Source organism: Neurospora hispaniola (assembly GCF_033458365.1).
Source record: "Neurospora hispaniola strain FGSC 10403 chromosome Unknown B0T23scaffold_6, whole genome shotgun sequence".
NCBI classification, from domain to species: domain Eukaryota; kingdom Fungi; phylum Ascomycota; class Sordariomycetes; order Sordariales; family Sordariaceae; genus Neurospora; species Neurospora hispaniola.
Window position 1 is genome coordinate 1,784,432 of NW_026944411.1, and position 23,304 is coordinate 1,807,735.

At 52.9% G+C, this 23,304-nt stretch overlaps 5 protein-coding genes across 5 annotated transcripts; 3 read left to right on the forward strand and 2 right to left on the reverse strand.

Moving 5' to 3' along the window:
- Positions 1 to 1,722: 1,722 nt before the first annotated feature.
- On the reverse strand, positions 1,723 to 2,456 carry B0T23DRAFT_397693 (ribosomal protein L21e-domain-containing protein; the record flags this gene model as incomplete). Its single annotated transcript, XM_062838309.1, has 3 exons — positions 1,723 to 2,053; positions 2,246 to 2,293; positions 2,353 to 2,456. The coding sequence occupies 3 exons, from the start codon at positions 2,454 to 2,456 to the stop codon at positions 1,723 to 1,725; spliced, it is 483 nt and encodes a 160-aa protein (XP_062690845.1).
- Positions 2,457 to 2,650: 194 nt separating this feature from the next.
- B0T23DRAFT_194001 (40S ribosomal protein S9) lies at positions 2,651 to 3,878 on the forward strand. The gene is made up of 3 exons (XM_062833265.1): positions 2,651 to 2,834; positions 3,025 to 3,123; positions 3,238 to 3,878. The coding sequence occupies exons 1-3, from the start codon at positions 2,770 to 2,772 to the stop codon at positions 3,644 to 3,646; spliced, it is 573 nt and encodes a 190-aa protein (XP_062690846.1). The 5' UTR covers positions 2,651 to 2,769; the 3' UTR covers positions 3,647 to 3,878.
- B0T23DRAFT_194002 (Pre-mRNA-splicing factor slu-7) lies at positions 3,879 to 5,699 on the reverse strand. The gene has a single exon (XM_062833266.1). It carries the CDS (start codon positions 5,358 to 5,360, stop codon positions 4,110 to 4,112), a length of 1,251 nt encoding a protein of 416 aa, XP_062690847.1. The 5' UTR covers positions 5,361 to 5,699; the 3' UTR covers positions 3,879 to 4,109.
- B0T23DRAFT_194042 (uncharacterized protein) lies at positions 5,700 to 12,014 on the forward strand. The gene is made up of 2 exons (XM_062833267.1): positions 5,700 to 6,272; positions 6,338 to 12,014. The coding sequence occupies exons 1-2, from the start codon at positions 6,038 to 6,040 to the stop codon at positions 11,905 to 11,907; spliced, it is 5,805 nt and encodes a 1,934-aa protein (XP_062690848.1). The 5' UTR covers positions 5,700 to 6,037; the 3' UTR covers positions 11,908 to 12,014.
- Positions 12,015 to 16,237: 4,223 nt separating this feature from the next.
- Positions 16,238 to 22,970, forward strand: B0T23DRAFT_194100 (uncharacterized protein). The gene is made up of 3 exons (XM_062833268.1): positions 16,238 to 16,981; positions 17,032 to 22,360; positions 22,425 to 22,970. The coding sequence occupies exons 1-3, from the start codon at positions 16,505 to 16,507 to the stop codon at positions 22,583 to 22,585; spliced, it is 5,967 nt and encodes a 1,988-aa protein (XP_062690849.1). The 5' UTR covers positions 16,238 to 16,504; the 3' UTR covers positions 22,586 to 22,970.
- Positions 22,971 to 23,304: the final 334 nt, after the last annotated feature.

The following is a 23,304-nucleotide window of genomic DNA, read 5'->3' on the forward strand; positions in this document are numbered from 1 at the left end:
GCCAAGACAGGAAGGACTGACAGCGGTCGCTACTCCTCGCTGTTCGGTGTGCCCACCGCGCTCAGGTTGGCTACCTGCTCAGCAGCTCAGAGCAGATGGTTTGCGATTGCGGCATCGATGCGGACTCGAACTCAGGGCTCGCAGTCGCAGTTGCACGGCGAAGTCATGAGTCGTAGGTTTAGTTGGGTTACGCGCGCTCTCAGACAAACAGGAAACGGAAGCGGAAGTGGGCGCGGTGGGTTTGAGGTGGAAGGAACTGAAAGATGACGGATGGCCTGCAGCTGTGTGGAAAAGGCCACTCACTCCGACCCTGCACTGGACGGCACGGACGGGACACCAAAACTCAACGGTAGCCCGGGAATGTGACAGGCCAGAGAAGCCCAGGAAAACAACCAAAAACTGACTAGAAACTACACTACGTAGTAGTAGTGACAGAGCCAAAGGATCAGATGGTCGGTTCCTATTCCTGTTCCTGTTGGTGACAGCATCCTCGGTCTGGTTGTGTGCAAGAGTGTCGAACCACTTCCGGTTTGGAAGGGTCCAAGAAAGGTACCTAAAGGTACGTATGTACTTACACTACTTACGAAAGCACACTTTGCCTACCTACCTATGTACTACTAGGTTTACACCAGTAAGTAGTACATAGGCAGGAGGAGATCCAGTACAGTAGTTTAGCCACATGCTGAGAGAGCCTTATCACTTCCCCGCAATATCCAATTGGCCAAATGTGTTTGATTTTGGAGCCACATGCCACCAACGCCTCGTCAATGTCAGAAAGCCACAACGAGACCAGGCAAAATCCCTGACGATGCTCCGGCAGGCATTCAAGGACAGGAGCCCAGAATTCTGGAGCGAGCTTGCTCGACATTCCACATGAACCTCAAACCCCACAGTGAATCTGTCATCGATCTGTGATGGACCGCCTCAGCCCGCTGCCTTTGTCCAACCAAATGATCATCATCATAGTATACAGTCCGAGAACATTCTTGAGAGTGGAACGATCAGTAACAAACAGATAGATAACTGAAGCTCCGTTATCAGGTTTCATAAAACATGGACACTTTCAATGTAGCAAGGCTGTTGCGTTGATGCGCCTGGGGATGTCTAAATGGCCCTGGTTGGGTATCGAAATTCCACAATTCAAATATAATCATCAGTTGGCTCAAAGGATGTCATCTCCGCGTCCAGGTCGGAAACGGAAGCCCAGTATGAACGCTGTAGTCATCTCGTTCCACTCTCATCTCTCCCATCTTTGGATTTTAAGACCTTCTGAGCGCGCTAAAATGTTCACAATACGTACTGGTAGCAGAGATTGGCCCGGTGAAGTGGTTTGTCACGTTTGCTCTATTTGCATATCCCTATCAACCGCAAGATGCTAGGTCGAGAAACAGAGCGGCCGCACAGCCAGACAGGGCTCGAATTGTTTGTCCCTCTGTGACTCGTCTGGCCACGCAATTCGTCTGGCGTAGTCCATCCGATCACAAGTTGGCTCGAGGCTCAAAAGCACGTACACCTGATCAGGAGGAGGCGCATCGAGCCGGTTCTCGTGTGTTTTGGTTTTGGTCATGGTCATGCCACTGGTATTTTTGATTCCTATAAGCACTCCCGCATCCCAGACCAAAAAATCCATGCAGGATATCTATCCGTGTCGAACGCGATGAACCCCATGCAGAGAAAAACCAAATACGCCAGGTCTACCACCAGTCCTATCCCAAGAGTACTTTAGATAGTGGTCTCGTAGGCGACGGGGGCAACGGTCTCGGGCTTGTTGTCGACAACAGAGATGGTGCGAGCCTCACGGGGCAGAAGGGCCTGGCGCTTGAGCTGGACGGGCTTGCCCTCAGCCTTGGCCTGCTTCTTGAGCTCGGCGTTCTGCTTGACGCGGCGAAGGAAATCGTCGCGGGAGCGGGAAGGCTGGATGTGCTCGATGCGGACGTTGATGCGCTTCTCGATGTAGCGGTGCTTCACCTTCTTGTAGATGATGATGCCGACAGCGGACTTGGTGACGTTGTAGATGACACCGGTCTTGCCGTGGTAGACCTTGTGGGCCATACTAATCGATTTCCAACGTCAGTTTCATAGCTCGCCCGTATTTTCGCAAAAAGTCCTCGTCGTTCGCATTCGCATGTGCCCCTCCTCTTTCGAGATTCCGATGTTTCAGAACCCCAACATATTCTGCATCTCGGTGTTTGTCGCAATCGTAATGGCCCAAAACATAAAAAGCGTGGAAATAATCGTCGCTTACCCCTTCTGGACAGCACCGTTGACCTTGATGTCGACGATGTCGCCAACCCTAGCAAAAAGTTAGCCATGACGTCCCAATTACCCCAATTCGTCGCTGTCGCAACATACTTGTACTGCTTAAGGTAGGTCGAGAGGCGGATCATACCCTTCTCGCGGAAGTTCCGCGAGAAGGCGTATCTCGTACCAGCACGGAGACCTGCGGCGTGACCCATCGTGACGATTCGGCGTGTATGGGGATGCTGAAGACGGTGGTTGCTGCGGGCGTCAAATTTGGACGACGAATTTGTGTGCAAGCAAAACTAGGTCTCGATTTCCCATTGTATGACTAAGCGAGGTGGGCAAAGCTTGGGCCAACCACCAGCCTGCCAGCGTTAGGGCAAGCGGATTTTTGCCGGCAAGGCTGGACGCACGGGCCACCACAAACCCTCCTCCAAGTGGCCCTTTGATTTTCTTACTTTGAGAAAACGACTTTCGAAACTTTTCGCTGCCAGTCGACGATCTTTTGAGAAAGCCCCCAACAACAAGATGGCGCCTCGTTCTTACTCGAAGACCGCTAAGGTCCCCCGTCGCCCTTTCGAGGCCGCTCGTTTGTGCGTCTAAGTTTGATTCCGAACTCCTTTTCGACGGCCTCTGCGAAGCGACAGCAATTGCAGCGGGAGCAACCATCTCCATGTTCTTTGCGCGTGCGATCGCTCGCATGCCTCAAATCACCGGCCACTGAGCATGAGCTTGACTCTGCTTATGTCGATTGTGATCATACAACTAACTTTCGGACCTCAGGGACTCCGAGTTGAAGCTCGTTGGCGAGTACGGTCTTCGCAACAAGCGTGAGGTCTGGCGTGTGCTCTTGACCCTTTCCAAGATTCGTCGTGCTGCCCGGTAAGTTTTTCTCGTACCCCATCCAGTGGTTCACCAAACCAGGCCCAGAAATGGGCCTTGGGCACTAGGGAATGATATGCAAGGGAATCGCCCGATTACTAACTTCTGCCACAGTCAGCTTCTTACCCTCGACGAGAAGGACCCCAAGCGTCTTTTCGAAGGCAATGCCCTCATTCGTCGTCTCGTTCGCGTTGGTGTCCTTGACGAGTCCCGCATGAAGCTCGATTACGTCCTTGCCCTCAAGGCTGAGGATTTCCTTGAGCGTCGTCTCCAGACCTGCGTCTACAAGCTCGGCCTCGCCAAGTCCATCCACCACGCTCGTGTCCTCATTCGCCAGCGCCACATCCGCGTCGGCAAGCAGATCGTCAACGTTCCCTCTTTCGTTGTCCGTCTCGACTCTCAGAAGCACATCGACTTCGCCCTCACCTCTCCCTTCGGTGGCGGTCGCCCCGGCCGTGTCCGCAGAAAGAAGGCCAAGGCCGCTGAGGGCGGTGAGGCCGCTGAGGAGGAGGATGAGGAGTAAATTTGAGGCGCCTATCTTGGTGGGCTGGGTTTCAGGTGCATAGCATCGGCTAGTAGGAACACAGGTCTTGGAAGGTTCATTTTGCCTTAACTTACATCATGATCACGGTGTCCATGTAGTCAGGGATCAAAATGCATGCACGGTTGGCACTGAAATATGTGCCTGGAAGCTAAGAAACCTCCGGATCTGAAGGCACCACCTTTCAAGTCTCAAATATACACCATCTTCTTGTTGCATGCTCAGAACCGCCAGACTTTGTTTTTGTGAAGCTTCTCAAGTGCCCCGTCTTGGATGTGTCAGCCGATGTACTCGAGTAAATTGCTTTCATGTCTCTGGATCTCTCTACGTTATGTTTTAGTTCCGCAAGCTACTCCAGGGGTGTATAAAGTATGGTCGGTTGGGCACTCTCAAGTTGAGGTACTGTGGTATCATGTTTAACATCAAAAACTGTTGGACATGCTGTTTACTTGTCCCAAGCATCCGCCTTCTCGCTTGCAGCTATACCTGCCTCTCCTGTGCAGTAACTGTTCTTAACAAATGAATGACAGCAAGCGTAGCCCCATTTGAAGTCTGACCACCAACTGCCCCAAACAGACGTGTGATTGTTGATGTACACGTCCTCGAGATACTTCGACTTGCCGACCTTCTTCGGTGCCCCCTTAATCAGGCCGGCCTCGTCATACTCCACAAAGGTCTCGCTTTCCTTGATGGTTTCCCGAAGTGCGTCTGAGATGACGGGCTGTGTGCCATATTGGTTCGCCAACTCTTCCGCTCTCTTCCTCCGCTTGGCCTCGCGTTCCTCAGACTCCTTCTTGCGTAGGATCTCACCAGCGGTCGGGTTGGCTTGTAAATGCAGGCTGGTATCGCCCGATCGCTCCTGTGCCTCCCATGCATAACGCTGGGCCTTTTCGAATTCCGCTGCCTCGCCAGAAGCACGGAGGAAACTTTCCTCGGCGAATAAGGCGGCGGACTTGTCGGCTATAGCACCGGCGTCGACGAGGGCGCGCTTCTTGGGGTTGTACTTGGCGGAATCCGAGTCCAAGTTCAGAAGGTACTTCGCCGTGTCCTCGCGAATACGCATAGATTGTTTAGTTGTGGCACGATCGCGTCCCATATCAGATTCCTCGTCGTACTTAAACCCTGACTTGTCGTCTTCGGGACCATCTCCTCCCTCCCCATCCGGCGTCTTCTGGTCTCCCTGTAATGCCCGTCGAGCCTCCTCCAGCATGTTATACTCCTCCACCACCTCCATGTACTGTTTTGGATCATACGCGCTGTAAACATCTCGCTTGGCCTCGTACCCCAACTTCACGTCGCGCACGATCCGGTCCGCCTGGATATCCTTGCCCGTCGCTTTGGCGCCGAATTTGCGCGGCCGTTCGAGACAGTCTTTCTTCTTGTGGCCCATGGCGCCACAATTCTCGCACGCGCCCTTGACCCATTTCGTCCTTGCCGGACCGGCCTTCTTACCCCGGGCGAGAAGTGCGGCGGCTTGGGCGGCTTTGTCTTCCTCCTGCTGCCGCGCACGCTGATGAAGAAGAGAGTCACCTTCTTCATTATCCAGACCACTGACATAAAAGGGCTGTTTGCTGATGTATGACGGGATGTAGATGTTGTCCTCCTTGCGGGCGGCGCCAGCGCCGGTCTCCGACTTGTCGGTTGAGCTTGGGGCAGCTGTGGCCTGCTCGCGCCTATTTGGTGGTGGGGGAGGCATGGTTACCTTGGTGTTCAAGAGATGTGATCCAAAGGCCTTGAAAAAATGTACTGGATGACAAGATAACTTGATAGTCTGTGTGTCGAGAGAAAAGTTGTTGGATCCGAGACTCGGGGCAAGTTCCAGTTGCTTTACTCAAAGGTCGTCGTGGTTGGACGAGAGTTCTGCGGCAGGCATGCGACCGGTCAAGGGAGGTCAGCAGCCAGTGCACCTTTGTGCTCTTTTACCCTGAACCCAGCTGTCCGTCAATTTGTCATCTTCACCCCTAACCCGCAATCTACGGTACCTGCTCACTTCGATGATATTCTGTTCCGCATCATGATCTTGATTTCGGTTTCATTATCAAAAGGCGCTCAGTGTATCCGGTAGTCAAGGCGTTATCGATCGTCTCGAATCACACAAAATACACGTCCATCGACAGGACGGCTGCTCAATAAAAGACAGCTTTGACTGGAACAAGCCGATTTGAGCCAGCGTCGCATCACGTGCTTTGGCGTCACTAGTACAGTCGCGCGCGCTCGACGACTTTCGTGGCGCGCATGCCATCCTCAACCAAACAACCCGAAAAGCGTGTCTCTAAGGAATGAACGTCGCTTCATCGGGCAGCTGGATAGCTTCCCGTCATACTGCTCCGGAAACCTAACAATGAAAATCTGGCACCTCCAGCGGCCAACATCATGGAATTTTTACGACTTCGATTGAACTGTATTGATCACTACCAAGCCACGCCAACCGGACATGATCCCCAGTTTGACCAAGATGTGCGCTTTTCGCGTTCGCGGAAGGCTGCCAAAGTTCCTGTAATTCGGGTGTTCGGATTGACCGACAAGGGCCAGAAAGTCTGCGCTCATATTCATGGTGCCTTTCCCTATCTGTATGTCGAGTATGACGGAAATCTAGAACCCAACAAGGGTGAGTGTTTCCTTGTTTCTACACACATGGTTCGCGCATACGTTCCCTTGCTCACATAATTTTAGCCTACGAATATATCGCAAAATTCCGTGCATCCATAGATCATGCGTTAGCTATCAGCTACCGGAAAGATCCCATTCGCGATCGGCCCATATATGTAGCACGGATTACGCTGACAAAAGGTGTACCCTTTTACGGCTTCCATGTGGGTTATCGCTTCTATCTCAAAATTTACCTGTTCAACCCGGTGGTCATGTCGCGTCTCGTCGATCTCCTTCAGCAAGGTGTTATTATGAGTCGGAAATTTCAACCCTACGAGGCCCATCTGCAGTATCTCCTTCAGTTCATGGCTGATTACAACCTGTACGGCTGTAACTACCTGGATGCGGCGATGGCCACCTTTCGAGCACCTGTACCGAAGCATGACAGTAACATCGAAGGCCGCGAGACTGAACATCACTGGGACGATGCAACGATCCCGCCAGAGCTGATTACGGATGATTACAGCCTTCCCCGGGCTAGCCACTGCTCCCTTGAAGTGGACATCTGCGTCGAAGACATCCTGAATCGAAAGCAAGTCAAAGAGCGAAGGCTTCATCATGATTTCATCGAAAAGGAGCAGCCGGTGTCAAGCCAAGAAAAGCTGGTGCACAGCATGGCTGGACTCTGGACGGATGAGACAAACCGCAGGAAAAAGCGTATGGGAATAACGGACCCTGAAGTCAACCCTTTTCCTCCGGAAGTCTTGGTATCAATGTCTGCGGACCCACGTCAATCACAGGTGATGGGGTGGGTTCATGAAGCTGAGTACCGTGCTGGTATCCAACGATTGGTTGCTCAGGAACAGAACAACACAGATGGACGTCAGGAGACTTTCTCCAGCTTTGTGCAACCAGTTCCATTTGAGGAAACTATCAAGACTACTTTAGAGTCAGTGGAAGACTTATACCCAGACAACTTGAGCCAAGCTCTGCAAATCGAAGCACAATTTTTTCACATGAATGCACAGCATCTCATCAGTATCGATGTCGACGAACGAACCATTTTTCAGCTAATACGCGAGCCACATGCAAAACAGACTCGACACGAGTACGCGGGCAGAACCTCACCGCAGGAGCCTTTGAATGGTGTTGGAGAAGGATTTGGTGTGGGGGATTCAATGACTTATCCTATGGATGGGCGGATCCGTGTATACCAACCCAGAACTTCCATCCGTCATAAACTTTTGAAGATTGCCCAGACTTACTCTTCCAATCAACCAGCCAATACAGGTAGACAAGCCGGGGTTCTTGGTCCTGGTGAGCGACGACGAAGATCTCTCAAGCATCCCAGGCCGCCGGGAGAAGTTGATCATGGTGCACCTGCAAAACGTCAGGTGCTCCAAGCCGAGGACTCAAGGGAGTCACTTCACATGAAAGCCGACCCTCCGCAAAGAGCTTTGGAAAAGGTTCCGAGAAACGCCCATGAACAAACTCAAGGTGCAGGTCAGCCAGGGCCTCAGAGAAAGCTCCAGAGTAACCCTCCGGAAAGGGTTTACGAGGAGCCAAACAAGAGGGTTCACGAGGAGGCTCAACCAAAGGTCCATCGAAAGGCCCAGCAAAGGTCTCGGGAACATGACCAGAAACAGGGCCAACAGAAAATTCAGGAACAAACTCAAGATCATGATCAGGGAGGAGACCAGAAGGAAGCTCCAGAAAATTCGACATTTACGACGCCAGCTCGGACAGTCCAGCCAATGAAACCCAATAATCAGGATCCAGCAGGAGAGGAACTATTGGTGATTAGTTTGCAGGTCGAGCCACCAAAAACAAAGACATCTCAGCCCATGAAGTCTGCTATGAAGCAGAGCTTTGCACAAGAGTCCCAAAGCCGTACGATCAACTTTCCTGTCGTCAAAGATCCACAAGATCCTAACACAAGGGCGCGACTGAGCCAAAAGAGTGGTTCGCAGAAGAACGAGGGTAACGTCACCAGAAAGCAACTTGCCTTCGACCCTCGACCCACCATTTTGGGGCCATCGGCTCAGGCGAGGCCTGATCAGACTAAACCCAACCTAAAATTGTCGTCCAGGCCCCTTGACTCGGCCCCTGTGGCTTCGGCTCCGGCACTCTTGTGGAGTGGCTCAAAGAAAATGTTTGTCCTGAACAATAAACCTCCATCCCTGAGCGAAGTCCGCTGTACCATGCAGGTACATGGCCTACCTGATGTCATCTATCAAGACGCATATTACAGTAAGGATGAGGATGTTCCCTCCAGACCGAGAGAATATGCAGGCAGGGAATACCGACTTGACGGTAGCTCTGTTCCTTGGCTTCCCGATTTCGACCCGACTGGCACATCTTCGGCGACATATGGCGAGAAACCAACCTCCGGTGCCGACTGGCCGATGCTGGAGGCAATCTATGAGGCTCAACAAGAGGAATGTGCCATGAGGGGTTGGGAAATAGCAGATCCTCCTCCTTCTTTCAAGGAAGTCAGTAATTGGTGGACAGATGAACAAAATAATCGCAATCCAAAACGATGCCATTTCACACCCCTAAGGATTAAAACCTACCGCTCCCAAATTGCGGGCGTGACGCCAAAGAACAAGCATGGCTTCGAACATCCCGAAAAGACAAAATCTGAAAGCAAACAGAATCAGACACAGTACATGAGTGCCATGAGCCTAGAGGTGCATGTTAACACCCGGGGCAAGCTAGTACCGGATCCTGAAGAAGACGAAGTGCAGTGTGTGTTTTGGTATCTGCGGTCCGAAGTAAACGCTCTCCGCGGAACTCAGACGCCGGATGATACGGCACGGGGCATTGTTGTTTTCTCAGAGGATGGTCTGCTTGCAGATAGAATCCGAAAGCACACATCCGTGCCGGTGGTTCAAGAGACAACAGAACTTGATATGATGGTCCGGATGGTCGAGATTGTGCGGAGCCATGATCCCGATATCTTCACGGGATATGAGGTGCATGGCAGTTCATGGGGCTACCTTATTGAGCGGGCGAGGATAAAGTATGAGCTCGACCTCTGTGATGAGTTCTCACGCATGAAGTCTCAGTCAAATGGGCGTATTGGTAAGGATGCGGATCGCTGGGGCTTCAACACGACATCCTCGATTCGAATTACAGGACGGCATATGATCAACATTTGGAGAGCCATGAGAGGCGAACTCAATCTTCTACAGTATACCATGGAGAATGTTGTTTGGCATCTGCTACACCGTCGGATTCCTCATTACAGCTGGAAGACTTTATCGGATTGGTATCTGAGCGATCGACCGAAGGATCTAGATAAAGTTCTCCGATATTACCTGACGAGAACGCGACTTGATATTGAAATTCTGGAGAAGAACGAGCTCATTCCCAGGACAAGCGAGCAAGCAAGACTGCTTGGTGTTGACTTTTTTTCTGTCTTCTCTAGAGGATCACAGTTCAAGGTAGAGTCCATCATGTTCAGGATAGCCAAACCCGAGAACTTCCTTCTCGCTTCTCCAAGCAGGAAGCAAGTGGGTGCACAAAACGCTCTGGAGTGTCTACCCTTAGTGATGGAACCGCAGAGTGCATTCTACAGCAGTCCTTTGCTTGTTCTTGACTTTCAGAGTCTGTATCCCAGTGTCATGATCGCCTACAACTACTGCTACTCGACCTTCCTTGGGCGTATCGTCAGCTGGCGAGGTAAAAACAAGATGGGTTTCATGGACTACAAGAGGCAAGAGGGGCTTCTTAGTCTACTCAAAGATTACATCAACATCGCGCCAAACGGTATGATGTACACAAAGCCTCATATTCGCAAGTCACTTCTTGCAAAGATGCTTACCGAGATTCTCGAAACTCGTATCATGGTCAAGTCCGGTATGAAGCAAGACAAGGATGATAAGGCGATTCAGCAACTGCTGAATAACCGGCAGCTGGCGCTGAAGCTCCTCGCCAACGTCACCTACGGTTACACATCGGCCTCGTTCTCAGGTCGTATGCCCTGCTCCGAGATTGCCGACAGCATCGTCCAAACCGGTCGCGAAACCCTTGAGCGGGCCATAGCCTTCATTCATAGCGTCCAAAAGTGGGACGCCGAAGTTGTCTACGGCGACACCGACAGTCTTTTCGTCTCTCTCAAGGGCCGCACCCGCGAACAGGCCTTTGAGATCGGCCAAGAGATCGCCGACGCTGTCACCAAGTTGAATCCGCGGCCCGTCAAGCTCAAGTTTGAAAAGGTCTACCACCCATGCATACTCCTCGCCAAAAAGCGCTACGTCGGCTACAAGTACGAGAGTCGGGACCAGACCGTGCCCGTGTTCGACGCCAAGGGCATCGAGACGGTCCGGCGCGACGGCACACCCGCCGAGCAACGGATCGAGGAGAAGGCGCTCAAAATCCTCTTTGAGACTGCCGATCTCAGCCAGGTCAAGAATTACTTCCAGGAGCAGTGCCACAAGATTATGCGCGGCGCCGTGTCCGTGCAGGACTTTTGCTTCGCGCGCGAAGTCAAGCTGGGCACGTACAGCACGTCCGGTCGCGGCGGCCCGGCTCCCGCTGGCGCGCTAATTGCCACCAAAAAGATGAAGGAGGACGCGCGGGCGGAGCCGCAATATGGCGAACGGGTGCCATATGTGGTGATGGCCGGCGCACCGGGAATGAGGCTGGTGGACCGGTGCGTGGAACCGGAGGAGCTGCTGAATAACGCACATGCTACGTTGGATGCGGAGTACTACATTAACAAGAACATCATTCCGCCGCTAGAGAGGATTTTCAACTTGGTCGGCGCGAACGTGAGGACTTGGTATGAGGAGATGCCCAAGGTTCAAGTCCTGCGGAAGGTGGTGGAGGATGAAGACGCTGCTGACGATGCTTCCAGAGGCCCACTACTGGGACTGCTAGGGGCGTCACCAAGCAAAAAGGGTACGGCAGCGGCAGAAGCAGCAGAACTAGAGATGGAAGATATGTTGGGAGAAGACGGCGAGCTCCTCCCTCCTGACGTCGCAGCTGCCCAAGCCCAAGCGCGCAAGACCCTCGAAGCCTTCCTCAATACCACCATCTGCACAGCCTGCGGCGTCAAGATCAAGCGGCCGCTCGGGGTAGGGCTTGCGCGCGAGCTGGGCATGCTTGAGGAGGGCGAGGGCGCCGTGGACCGAGGCCTGCCGCTCTGTCACCGGTGCGCTTCGGATCCACCCACGCTCATGGTCGACATGCAGGCCAAGGTCAGCAGAGCCGAGAAAAGCTACGTGGAGATTGTGAAGGTGTGTCAGAGCTGTGCGGGCTTTGCGTCATCCGAGGAGGTGCCCTGCGATAGCAAGGATTGCCCTGTCTTTTATTCGAGGGTGAAGCAGAGGACGAAGGTAACGGCGGTAAAGAGGGTGATGGAGCCGCTAATCACGTTGTTTGGAGAGTTGGGATTGGATAAGGCGAGTAGTGAGGATGAGGGTGGCGACGAGGAGGGTAATTGGGATCTGGAAGGGAGAGGTGAGGTGGTTGACAAAAGTGGTGTAGAAATGCAAGAAGACGCAGGAGTAAGGTATGAGGAGGAGAAAGTGAGATTCGAAACCATTGTCCAGGGCAAGGTTAGAGCCATGAGTGAGGAGTTGGCGGAGAGGAAAGAGATTATTGACAACAGTTATAAAAGCCTGAAGGCGGCATCGTTGGAATGGTAATCAAGCCTAGCGTGGTTGTTTGGGTCAAGGGGATTATATAAAAATCTTTGTCCATTCTTGCACTGTTGTTGGATATTCCACTTACTCCGGCAAGCACCGGTGGCTTGTTGGCTCATGAGTTCGAATCGGTCAAAACGTTGTATAGTTGGGCCTGGACATCATCCGACCTTCATGCTACGAGGCACATGAACCTCAGAAAACTCCCATTCCTAGTTTATTGCGAGCCACCCACGTCTTTGAGCAAGGACTGCGGAGAGACAACACACCCGCGACTTTTGAACTTCCTCTCTTCTTTCTTTTCGCTTCTCTTTTCTAATTTTTGTTCCTTACCTTTCTCTTCTTCATATTCTCTTTCTTGAAAGGGTTCCACTTCACCATGGAAATGATGTCTCGTCATGGCTTTCCCTGGGAGAGTGTTTGGTGTCCGGTTTGTTTACTCGGCGTTTGGCTGATTAAGTTGTTGCCAATATGAAGGGATACAACATCCGGTAAACCTTCATTTGCAAGTTCTATGACCGTCATCCACGGCGTTCATCATCCTAAGAGACTAATTACATAAAGGCTTGGCACATGGTATTGCCGCACATGGATCCCTTGACTGCGCTCTTCCAGGCTTGATCGGGAAATCTGGGAAATCCGCGGGTGCGTGGTTTCAGTAAGGGTTTTACCGAGGTGTTGCATACTGTATAATATACCCCGTAGGTTGCCAGCAGCTTTGTCTCCAAGCCATAGCTGGGTAGGGTAGGGTCTCATATAAAGAGGGCAAAAAGATGGTTCGGCATGTTATTGGTCCCGTCCCTGTCAACGGTATAAGTTATTGTTTATTGCCGCTCCGATGGAAGAAGGTGAACAGTGATGAGGTGTCCATAAGAGGAGCCGATAGGGAAAGCCTTACCACAGAAACACGCGCCCAGCACATGGGATACAGGGATATGTACATCAACCCAGTTTTATTTGTTAGCGCGGGACTTCGTTACGCACTCTTCGCGACTCTGTCGCAGGAACCACGTTAACAAACAAACCAGGGTTGAAATATATATAGACACGGGTTCCTGGCCGTTGCTGGCAGCAGGTCGCTCGATGACGGATCTGAGAAACCATCATTCATTGCACGGACGGCGGGCCGGCGCCATTTCTTATGCAGGTACCATTACCATCCATCTCGGATGGTTCCGGCTCGGTGGTGTTGGCGAGATGGAGATGATGAGGCATAACAGGGGAACATTAAACCATTCTCTCATCAAACGGTTGTGGATACTATACCTTTCTAAACAGGGTCCTTTTGCGAGAAACCAGCAGGTTCGTGTACACCAACTTCTTTTCCTTCACAGGTTGTGGCGATGGTTTAGGGGACTCCCCAAGTGTGGATCCCAGTTATGTTAACGAGTGGATGTAGCTAAATAGGGGTTGCCAGGCGAGCGCCAGGTCAGCAGACCTTGCTCGCTGTTGTGGCCTTTAAATCACGGTGTACTGTAGAAAGTGTTGGTGATGTCCATCCCGCCGTTGTAGCAATGGACGTTGGGGATCAGATGAAAGACAAGAAAGAAGATGAGGAAAGCAGTGAAAAGAAATGGAGCGGGTTGGTGGTAGTTTGATATTTTTTTCTTTTTCTTTGTGATAATGCCCAAGTGCCTACCGGCTCTCGCTTTGCCTTTTTCATTCATTCATTCATTCTTTCTTTCTTTCTTTTTTTCTTGGCCCGAAGAGTGTTGATGATGAGCTATTCGTGTTGGCTTGTTGTGATGAGCAGGGTGTCCGCCTTTGGTCAAGTCACAATAAAGCCCATACTATAGCAGCGTTCGTTACGTCACACGCATATGTCGTGGAAGGACCGCGGTCTTGCCAAAGATCCCTTCGGGTCGATGATAAGATGATCTGGCAGGTTGGTTCCCTGAGGTGATGGAAGGTCGCAATAACCCCACGGAATGTGAGGCGGTGAATCGCAGGACAGAAACATCAACCAGAATATCTACGTAGTGTACAGGTGAATATTCTGTAGAGTATGTAGGGAAGCGATTAGCGAGCTGCACCGCGCACATCGTTTGGCTCGTTCCCCTGCATTCGCGCCTTGGCAAAGGAGACGCAGCCACGGCACTGGTCCGAGACGTGTCAAGTGGAAGTTCAGTTCCCCAAGCCGGTTAGAAAGGGAGGGAGGACTGCCGTGGTAGCCTCGTGCGAGACGACGGCGACAAGTGATTTGACGCGGGGATGAAACCCCCCAAACCCGGAGAGAGCTGACGGTGCAGTAGTGTAGTATAGCGTCCAGCAGCAACCTCAATTCGTGCTCGTGCGATGTTTCCCGGTGTTGCACTCCGAGACTCCCACCGGCCATGGACTGCTGTGGTCGTCCCTCCCTCATTTCCATTATTTCCGGCTCTTTGACTTCTCAGTGGTTAGTCCTCTCCCCCCTCTCATTCCTGGCCGATCTGCGGCATAGTACTAGTGTACAGTACCTCTAGCACCCCTTCCTGGCCTTCCATGCCCGCTGGCCGATCAGTGCATGAGCCAATGTGGTGTCGAGAGGTGGAGATCGTGGATTTTGTGAGAATTGGCATGACTGCCCGCCGTTCCACTGGCCCTGGACAAACTGCCTTCCATTTGGACTCACGCGGAATCACGGTCGACAGTCGGTGCCACAACCTGAGCACTGACTGGCACCTGCAGTGATGAGAGCGCCTCCCTGGGAGCTGGCTCTCAGGAGACAACGAACTGAGCAGCACTGCAGTGACGGAACTTAAAGTACCTACTAGGTAAGTACCTATGTGAGCGAAACTGTACATGGCACTGTGTATTTATTGGACAAGTGGGCCCTACAGTACTAGTATTCAAGGACTCCGCCAGTCGCGCGATCCAACCTGACCAGTGTGGAAAGGGAAGTGGACTGGAAGCCCAGTGGAAGTGGAAGCCGCCAGGCACAGCGCCATTCAGCGATCAGGCCCAGGCACACAGGCACGCCCCGACGACAGGGTAGGTGCACTGCACCACGGCAGCGGGCTCTCCCCCGTTTCCCCCCCTCCCCCCCTTCCATCTTGTCGACTCGGACTTCCCTTGCACCACAAACTGTTGAACTGCGAGTTCGTCCCGTCCTTCGCATCATTTGAGTTACGACCACCAGTGAGGGCCTCTGTGACAGCCAGCAAGCCGAACAGTCTTGCGCGCTGCTGGGTCCAATTTCCCTCTTTTTTTTCCCTTTTCATTGTCTCCATCTCCTGTCATATCTCTTCCGTCTCCGCTCCGACGGGATTTCCGTCTCAAGGGGCTTCTCTCCATCTTACCTAATTAAACCGTCCGGCTGCCGACCGTGTCGGTGGAGGGCTGCAAACTCCAACTCGCCCGACCGCGCCCCGACCGATTCTTTCCGCCAGACCCAGGCCAATCCCCGGCCATTACACCGTGTTCGTGCCTACTTGGACACAAAAAAGAAAAAAAAACATAATCGTGAGGGAGGAAAAGAGCGCGCGCGCGCGTGGCAAAGGGACAAGACGGATACCGCGCAAGCGCAAGATATAGGTACACTGCAAGGTGCGCAACCGCAGCACTCCAACAGCCCAGTCGATCATCACACACTCCCAATTCCTCCACAGTCCACACTCCCTTCGCTTCCCTTTGCATCTGCACTGCCGTGAGTGGGCGTGCGCACATGTGCATAGTTGGCTGTTAGAGCTGTCTCGAGGCACGTATTGCGCAGTGCTGTGCACAGGTCGCTGCACCTGGTGTCAGCTCTCCATCAAGTGTCCTCCAAGTGGAAGCTCGGTCTTCTTGCCTCCATCTGCTGCTGGTCTCCGTTCAGCGCTGGCTATTTGGCTGGCCTTTGGCGGGCTAAAGTCGTCGTGCAGGCGTGGATCGATGTGTGATTTGCTAGCCTCGGCGTGTCAAATTCGATCGTTGCTCGCTTCCACTTCGTCCCCCTCCTTCATCACTCCCAATCCCAAGCAAGCAGCGTGCGACCGGCCAAGATATCCTATTTGCGGACAGCATTGTTGACGCGGTTGGGCCAAGTCAGCTCTCTCAGGTTACCAACCGACCAACATCCAATTTTCCGCTGGGATCCATCGAACGGCATTCATGCTGCTGTATCAAAGGGGACAATTTCAGTATCCGATACAACCACATCCCTCCCTCCCCCAGGACGTTCGAGGTCCCTACTTGCACCTGTCGCGTGAATCCCAACCGACCGAGACCGACCATCCGGACATCAACAAAACTTTATTGCTCCGATCTTTTCAACACCTTACCGGCTCGCCATAACATTTGTTTGTGCTTGCCGCCCGACCTACTGCTATTCGATATTTCCTAATCAACTTCTTTTTTGTCACTCCTTACTCTTGTCCGTCTTTTCGGCGCCGTCACTCTTTACTGTTGTCTCTTTCCCCCTTGTTTCTTTACAACCAGAGCCGACTGTTCTTTAATAGCATTCCGCAGGCAGCCGGGTCTGCCTTTCATACTCCGAATCACATCAGTACGAGCATTGGGCTGCCGACATCCTAGGAAAGACTGCATCCAGTGCATTTCGGATACGATACAAAACGAAAGTCGAGCCGCCCTTGCGGTTGGGATACTGCATCCCATCAAAAAGTAACTGAGGCCTGCCTGTACGATGGCTTCGAGAAGAATGGCCAACTCTTTGGCGCCCGACGACCAGGTCGCGGTCGTGACCGCCAGCGACCTGCACGATCCCTTTCTGAGCCCACCGGGACAAAACAACTCGCGACATTCCACTTTCGACTCCCAACTCTTCTCGCTCGACCATGGGGCCTCTGCCGAGCAAGTCAAACGAGCTCTCAAGGCTCACCTTCAAGATACGGAGCGAAGAATGGAGGAGGCTGGCAAACTGGGCACCGCCTTGGTACAACAGCAACGAGAACTTGCCGAGCGACTACGAGAGGTGGAACAGCTACAATCCGAAACCGAGATAGACCCCGATTTGCGCCAGAAACTGGCTGAGATCGAAAGGGAGTACAACGAGGTTGCCAGAGAAAGCGCGCGTGCTTTCCTGCCCAAACAGCGAGTTCCCAGTAATGACCCGGCTCAGGCTTCTCCATCTCTCTTCTCACCAGAAGAGAGGGGCTCAAGGGTAAAGAGACCATGTTTCCGTAGGTTGTAACTTAGGCTAATGGTTTGTAGCATCGCTCTGCCAGTCCGTCCAAATTCGAGAGTCTCGCCTCAGCATCTCCTTCTAAGCTCAGTATGCCGAATCGGAGATCACGCAATCAGCCCGCGAACCGCATCCACGATATCGAATTTGCTGCCGAAATCAGCACATCCTTGATTGCTCAGGTCCGCAACCTGCAAGCTCTGCTTGCCGAAAAGGAAGGAGAGCTCAAGAACCTCAAGGTCGAGAGATCTCGGTTAGAACTTGAGGCAGAAGGCCTTCAACAACGCATGCGGGCTTTGGATGAAAGCGAGAGCCGATATAAGGATGAAAACTGGAATCTTGAGACGCAGATCCACGAACTTTTGGCTGCACAACGGGAGGGTGCGGATCGCGAGAAAAAACTTCAACAAACGCTCAACATCGTCCAAGCCGAAAAGAACTCGACTCAGCGAGAGCTTGAGGAGCTCAAGCATAATCAATCCAAACAAGATGAGAAGCATGCTGCCACCATCAAGAGCCTCGAAATTGAGCTGGGCACCAGCCGACGAAACGCTGCTCTAGCAGAGAGTGAGCGCTTGGCGCTGCAAAAGAAGGTCGACGAGTTGACTCAACAAAACCAAGAGCTTGCAAGGGCATTCGCCCAAGAGCGTGGACGAGCACTGGAGCGCGAATCTCGTCATGGCAGCAGCGACGACGACTACCAGATGGCGGTTGATAGCGGCACACCAGAGCATTCACCACCACCGTCGCCGGTTAAATTAACCCCCAGACACTCTGGACTCGAGTCTGAAACCTTGAAGACCTCTCTCGCCCATGCCCATCGCACAATTCAGACCCTCAGGACCAACATTCATCGCGAGAAAACCGAGAAGCTCGAACTGAAGCGCATGCTTCAGGATGCCCGTGATGAGGTTGAGAAGCTGAGGACCGGACCTGATGGCCCACCTCACGGTCGCAAGAATCGCAAAATGGAGTCCAGAGAATTTAAGAAGCCGAGATTGGGCCAGCTGGGCCTTAACCGCTCGACCAAGACCGAGGTATTGCCCGTTGCGCCCCCTAGCCCAGAGGATCCAGAGTGGGAAGACCAGAGTGAAGCTCCATCCCCTCGTACTGTGGCAACTACCGGCCCGAACTTGCGTCCTGTTCGCAGCTTCATCCCTATTGCGGAATCTAGTAGCGACCATTTCGAAACAGCGAACGAAACTAGCGATGCGGCCTTCGAGACCGCAGCAGAGCGTGCCACGGAAACAGAAGATTTCCAGACCGGGGCCGAGGAATTCTCGGATGATGACTCCGACGCGCAAACAGAGACTGAAGCTTCCACTGGTGCTGGCCGCCTCAAGCGCCCTTCAATGATGCCTTTGGATGATCCAATCCACCGGTACTCCTTTGACAGTACCGCTTCGACGTCCGCAGACGATGAATATCCCGCTTCCAATGACCCTCGGACGATGACTCCATCAGCCCAGCCAGCCCAGAGGTTGCGGAGAGGCATCAGCCGTGCTACTCTTGCTTCCAACAGACGGTCACGACAGCATAGTGTCGATCCAGGCATGCATAGCAGCCCTGGAAGCTTCTTCAACAACACATCCGAGTCTCCGCAACAAGGTCAAAGCTTGTTTGCCGAGCTCAATGAGTTTGGTAGCGATGATGAATCATCCGTGGGCGCCGCTACGCCAGGTCGAAGAAGCATCCGGTCCGTTGCTAGCCAGAACCGCCCAGTTACGCCGCCCCCCAGAGTCCCACGCCTGCCAAGGGCTGTGATGGTTGATAGCGGAATGGTGACCGACCCAGTTGATTTTAGATCTTTGGTCAACACCCCCGGTACACCTTCATCGACGGTGTCCGCCCAAGAAGGTAATGGAACTGCCACCAATATCAAGCGACCTATTTCCATGGAATCGGTCGTTGGACCTAACGGGTCACCTGCTTCCACTCGAATGCTCGGGGGCGAGCAGGGACGGGCCGATTTCGCACAGCCTGTACCGGCCGTATCCTATAGCGATGCCGGCGTGCAACACGACATTCAAACCACTGCTGTGCAGTCGCTGAGCATTTCTGTTGTTCAATCCGAGGACATTGAGCCAACGCCTGTAGTACTGAATGTGACCTCGATCGTTTCGACAAACATCGAGCCTGTCTTGGACCCTGTTCCTGAACCGGCACCGCTTACGATGTCAACTCTCGTTTCAGAGGATGTTGAACCTGTACAGGAGCCAGAGCCTGAACCAGTTCCCCTTGGTCTTTCAGGCCTCGTTACCGAGGATATTGTACCTGTTTCGGAACCCGAACCTGAGCCAGTACCCCTGGCCTTGTCCAAGCTCGTTTGTGAGCACGTCGAACCAGTCTTGGAACCTGTGCCAGAACCAGCACCGCTCACCTTCTCGCAATGTGTTTCTGAATACATTGAACCTGTTCTGGAACCTGTTCCCGAACCAGCGCCTCTGACTGTCGCGTCTTCCATTTCAGAGCACGTTGAGCCGGTCCTCGAGCCAGAGCCACCGGCACCTGAACCGATTCCCCTCAGCGTATCGGGCCTTGTTTCCGAGCAAGTTGAGCCTCGCGCTGATCCAGAGCCTGAGGTCCGCCCGCCGCCAACACTCAGCATACCAACCATCCTTGCCCAGGACATTAAGCCGGATGCTAATGTGTCAGCAACTGTTGACCTTGTCTTTTCGCATGTTCTATCGGAACAAGTTGAACCGGTTGAAATACCATTGGAAGCACCTACTGTGGTCACAGTGGTGGAGGCACCGAAGGAAATCAAGGAGAAGGCTCCGCCTGCCGCCCTCGGCTTCTCGTCGATTATATCAGAGGATATGGAACCACGAGTCGAACCTACGCCCTTGCCGGCGCCGTTGTCACTCTCGCCTATCAAGGCGGAAGTTTTGGAGCCCCGTCAGGAACCAGAAGAACCGTCACCGGCTCTTGCTGTTTCATCTATCCGGTCACACGACTTCGAGCCCGTTGAGCTCCCGCCTGTTCCCTTGCCAGCATTGTCGGTATCTTCAGTTCAGGGAAGCGCCATCGAGCCCGTTGAGGAAGCACCCGCTCCTTTGCCGACGTTGTCGATCTCCTCGCTCCAAACGAACGATATTGAGCCTATCGTGGAACCGATCGCTCCCTTGCCAAAACTGTCGGTCTCCTCAGTCCGAGCGAGTGACATTGAGCCTGTCGAAGAACCGCCTGCTCCTCTGCCTCCCTTGTCGGTCTCCTCGGTCCAAGCGAGTGACATTGAGCCTGTCGAAGAACGGCCTGCTCCTCTGCCAACACTGTCGGTCTCCTCAGTCCAAGCGAGTGACATTGAGCCTGTCGAAGAACTGCCGGCTCCTCTGCCGCCACTGTCTATCTCATCAGTTCAGGCGAATGACATCCAACCTGTCGAGCTGCCAGCTACTCCCTTGCCACCGCTCTCCATCTCTTCAATCAAGGCGAGCGATATCGAGCCAGCGGAACAACCCATCGCCCCTCTACCGGCGCTCTCACTCTCGTCGATACAGGCGAATAACATTGAGCCTGAGGAAAGACCATTGACACCACCCCCTGCTATGTCTGTTTCACAAATCCAGCTATTGGATGTCGAACCAGAGAATGTTCCCGCTACTCTGCCGCCGACTCTTTCTGTTTCAGAAATGCTGGCGCAAGAGATCGAGCCTCTCGCCCTGGAGCCTGCTCTCAGCCTTCCTCCATCACTGGCTTTTGCTGACTGGCAGTCACTGGGTATCGAGCCTCCCTTGAACCGCAGTCCGAAGAGAAATGTTTTCATTATACCCAATGACTCACAAACCGACGCACCTGCTGAGGGAGGGCTCCCACGGTCTACTCCCGAGCAAAAGGCCGACTCACAGCAGAAGATACTATTGGCTACTGTGGACCAGGAAGTGCAAACAGCATTGACCTCGGAGGCTATCGACATGCTTTTGATGTCAGGAACTCACCAGTCCCACACTCGTGAATTGGAGAGGACAGACTCGTCTTTGAGTACCGGCAGTCTCTCTACTATCAGGAGGCACCGGAGTTTCCAGGAGATCCCTGAAAGCATCGTTTCTTCAAAGGGCAAGATGGCGGATCACAGTACTAGTGTTAGCGAAGGAACAACAACCGTGAGGAGACCAAATAGCTCTGCTAGTAGCAGGGCTTTCATAACCGATGTTCCACCCCTACCTTCTAACCACAAGGAGGCTATTGAAGCTGCCAGAACTGGCTCCTCAAGTGGCAACCAACCAATGACTGGTCTCATGGGGCCGCCATTATTCTCAGCCTCTGCGCTCAGGAATCAAAGTCAGGGATTGCGACCGCGAACTCCCAATGGCGATACACGCCCCATGTCTCCCATGTCTTACGTGTCTGGCCATGGCACGCCCACACCCCGTGTCATGGACAGAGCTGGTTCCGCACATGGAACTATGGCTTCCGGTGTTCATTCACCGTCTCGCTTGACGCAGCATAGCCGCAAGTCATCGGTCTCCTCTTTTGTTTCTGAAATGGACACGCGGTTCCAGATGCAACAAAACGGCGATTTCGATCCACATGGGTTCGGCACGGGTACCGACCCTCGCATGATCCAGGCTATCACCCAGACCATGATCGGTGAATATCTGTGGAAGTATACTCGCAAGGCTGGTCGCGGAGAGATGTCCGACAACCGGCATCGCAGGTATTTCTGGGTTCATCCCTACACACGAACCTTGTATTGGAGTGATCGTGACCCCTCAGCTGCGGGTCGCAGCGAATTGAGGGCGAAGAGCGTTCCTATCGAGGCTGTACGGGTTGTGACGGATGATAATCCTATGCCTCCTGGTTTGCACCGCAAGAGTCTGGTGATCATCTCTCCCGGCAGGACAGTCAAATTCACCTGTACAACGGGGCAGCGTCACGAAACATGGTTCAATGCACTCTCTTATCTGCTCCTTCGGACCAACGAAAACGGCCACGCAGACGCAGAGGAAATAGCCGGGCATATCACGCGAGATGACATCAACGATTTCAACCCTCAATACTCGAGGCAAGCGCCAAGCGGCTCCCGTGGCGCACCTTCGCTGTCGTCCTATAACTCCAGGTCGCTTCGTGTTGACTCGCCGGCCCTTGACATGTCAATGAATATTCCGACCCTTACGCCCAACAGGCAAAGCGCCCAGAATCGCCCATCCGTCGGCACTCTTAGTCGGATCAGTGGCTATTGGAAGGATAGCAAATTTGGCAGCATGAGAGGCAGCAGGAGCGTTTCTGGTCGAGACACATCTCACGGCATCTACGAACAGAGTGAAGTCGAGGACAGCGCTGAGGATGTGAGACAAATGATTGAACAGCAAGACCGAGAAGCCGACCGCCTTGAGAACGTCAGAGCTTGTTGTGATGGTAAGTAGTCTCACGTTATGTTATCAGGACGCTTTCGTGGTATGGTATGCTAACGTTTACATAGGGAAACATGATGTTGGCACGTTGACTAGTGGTTCTAAGCGCGGCCACAATCACCGTACACACCATCACCATCACCATACACACAGAGGGTCTTCGAGGGGACCTTCAAGAGGACCCAGTACTACACCATCACGGGCTGAAACCCTACGATCTGCGGCATGAACAGTTTTGCAAACTCCAGTTTCGTCGGATAGTCTCTAGCCGAAGGGTTACCGTTACCAAATCACAAATCAGATTGCCACTTTGATTGGCGACATTTTCTTCTCATCGATCGCTTCAGCCATCATTCTGCTTTTGACGGAACACAACCGACCATACACTACGGAATTTATCACGACGTTGATGATCACTTCATCCACTGTTTTCTTACTTGTTTAGCCTGCGCTTCTGTCAAGAGACCCCTTGTGACCCATCATTGCATGGTGCCCTCGTGGGTTTTCTGCAGACCGCTGCACCTTGTACTACCAAACTCGGGCTTTCTTCAGCTTCCTCGCTGTCTCTTATCTATTCATGTAGTCCTTTTTGGATTGGCTTAGGTTCTTGGGTTTGCGGGCGTTTTTTTCGTTCAGAAGCCGTGGACTTCTGCTACTCTTCGACAAATTGCTTGAAGGGATGAAACTGGATGTGGAAAAGAAAGAGTTGCGGGAAGAGGAGGACTGCACAGGGAAAATTGTCTGCGTTACTGTTTTTCTGGCTTCCCAAGGAGATGGGGAAATGGGAAGAAGATGGGGGTTTGGGGGGAGGTTTAGTGGAATAAGTTGAGGTACGATGGTGCGAGCGATAGCTGGAACGCAGTATTTAATAGCAAGACATTTTGACTACACGCACTCTTGTCCTCCTGCATCTGTGTGGTTGTGTTGATACAAGTTCAAACATAGGTA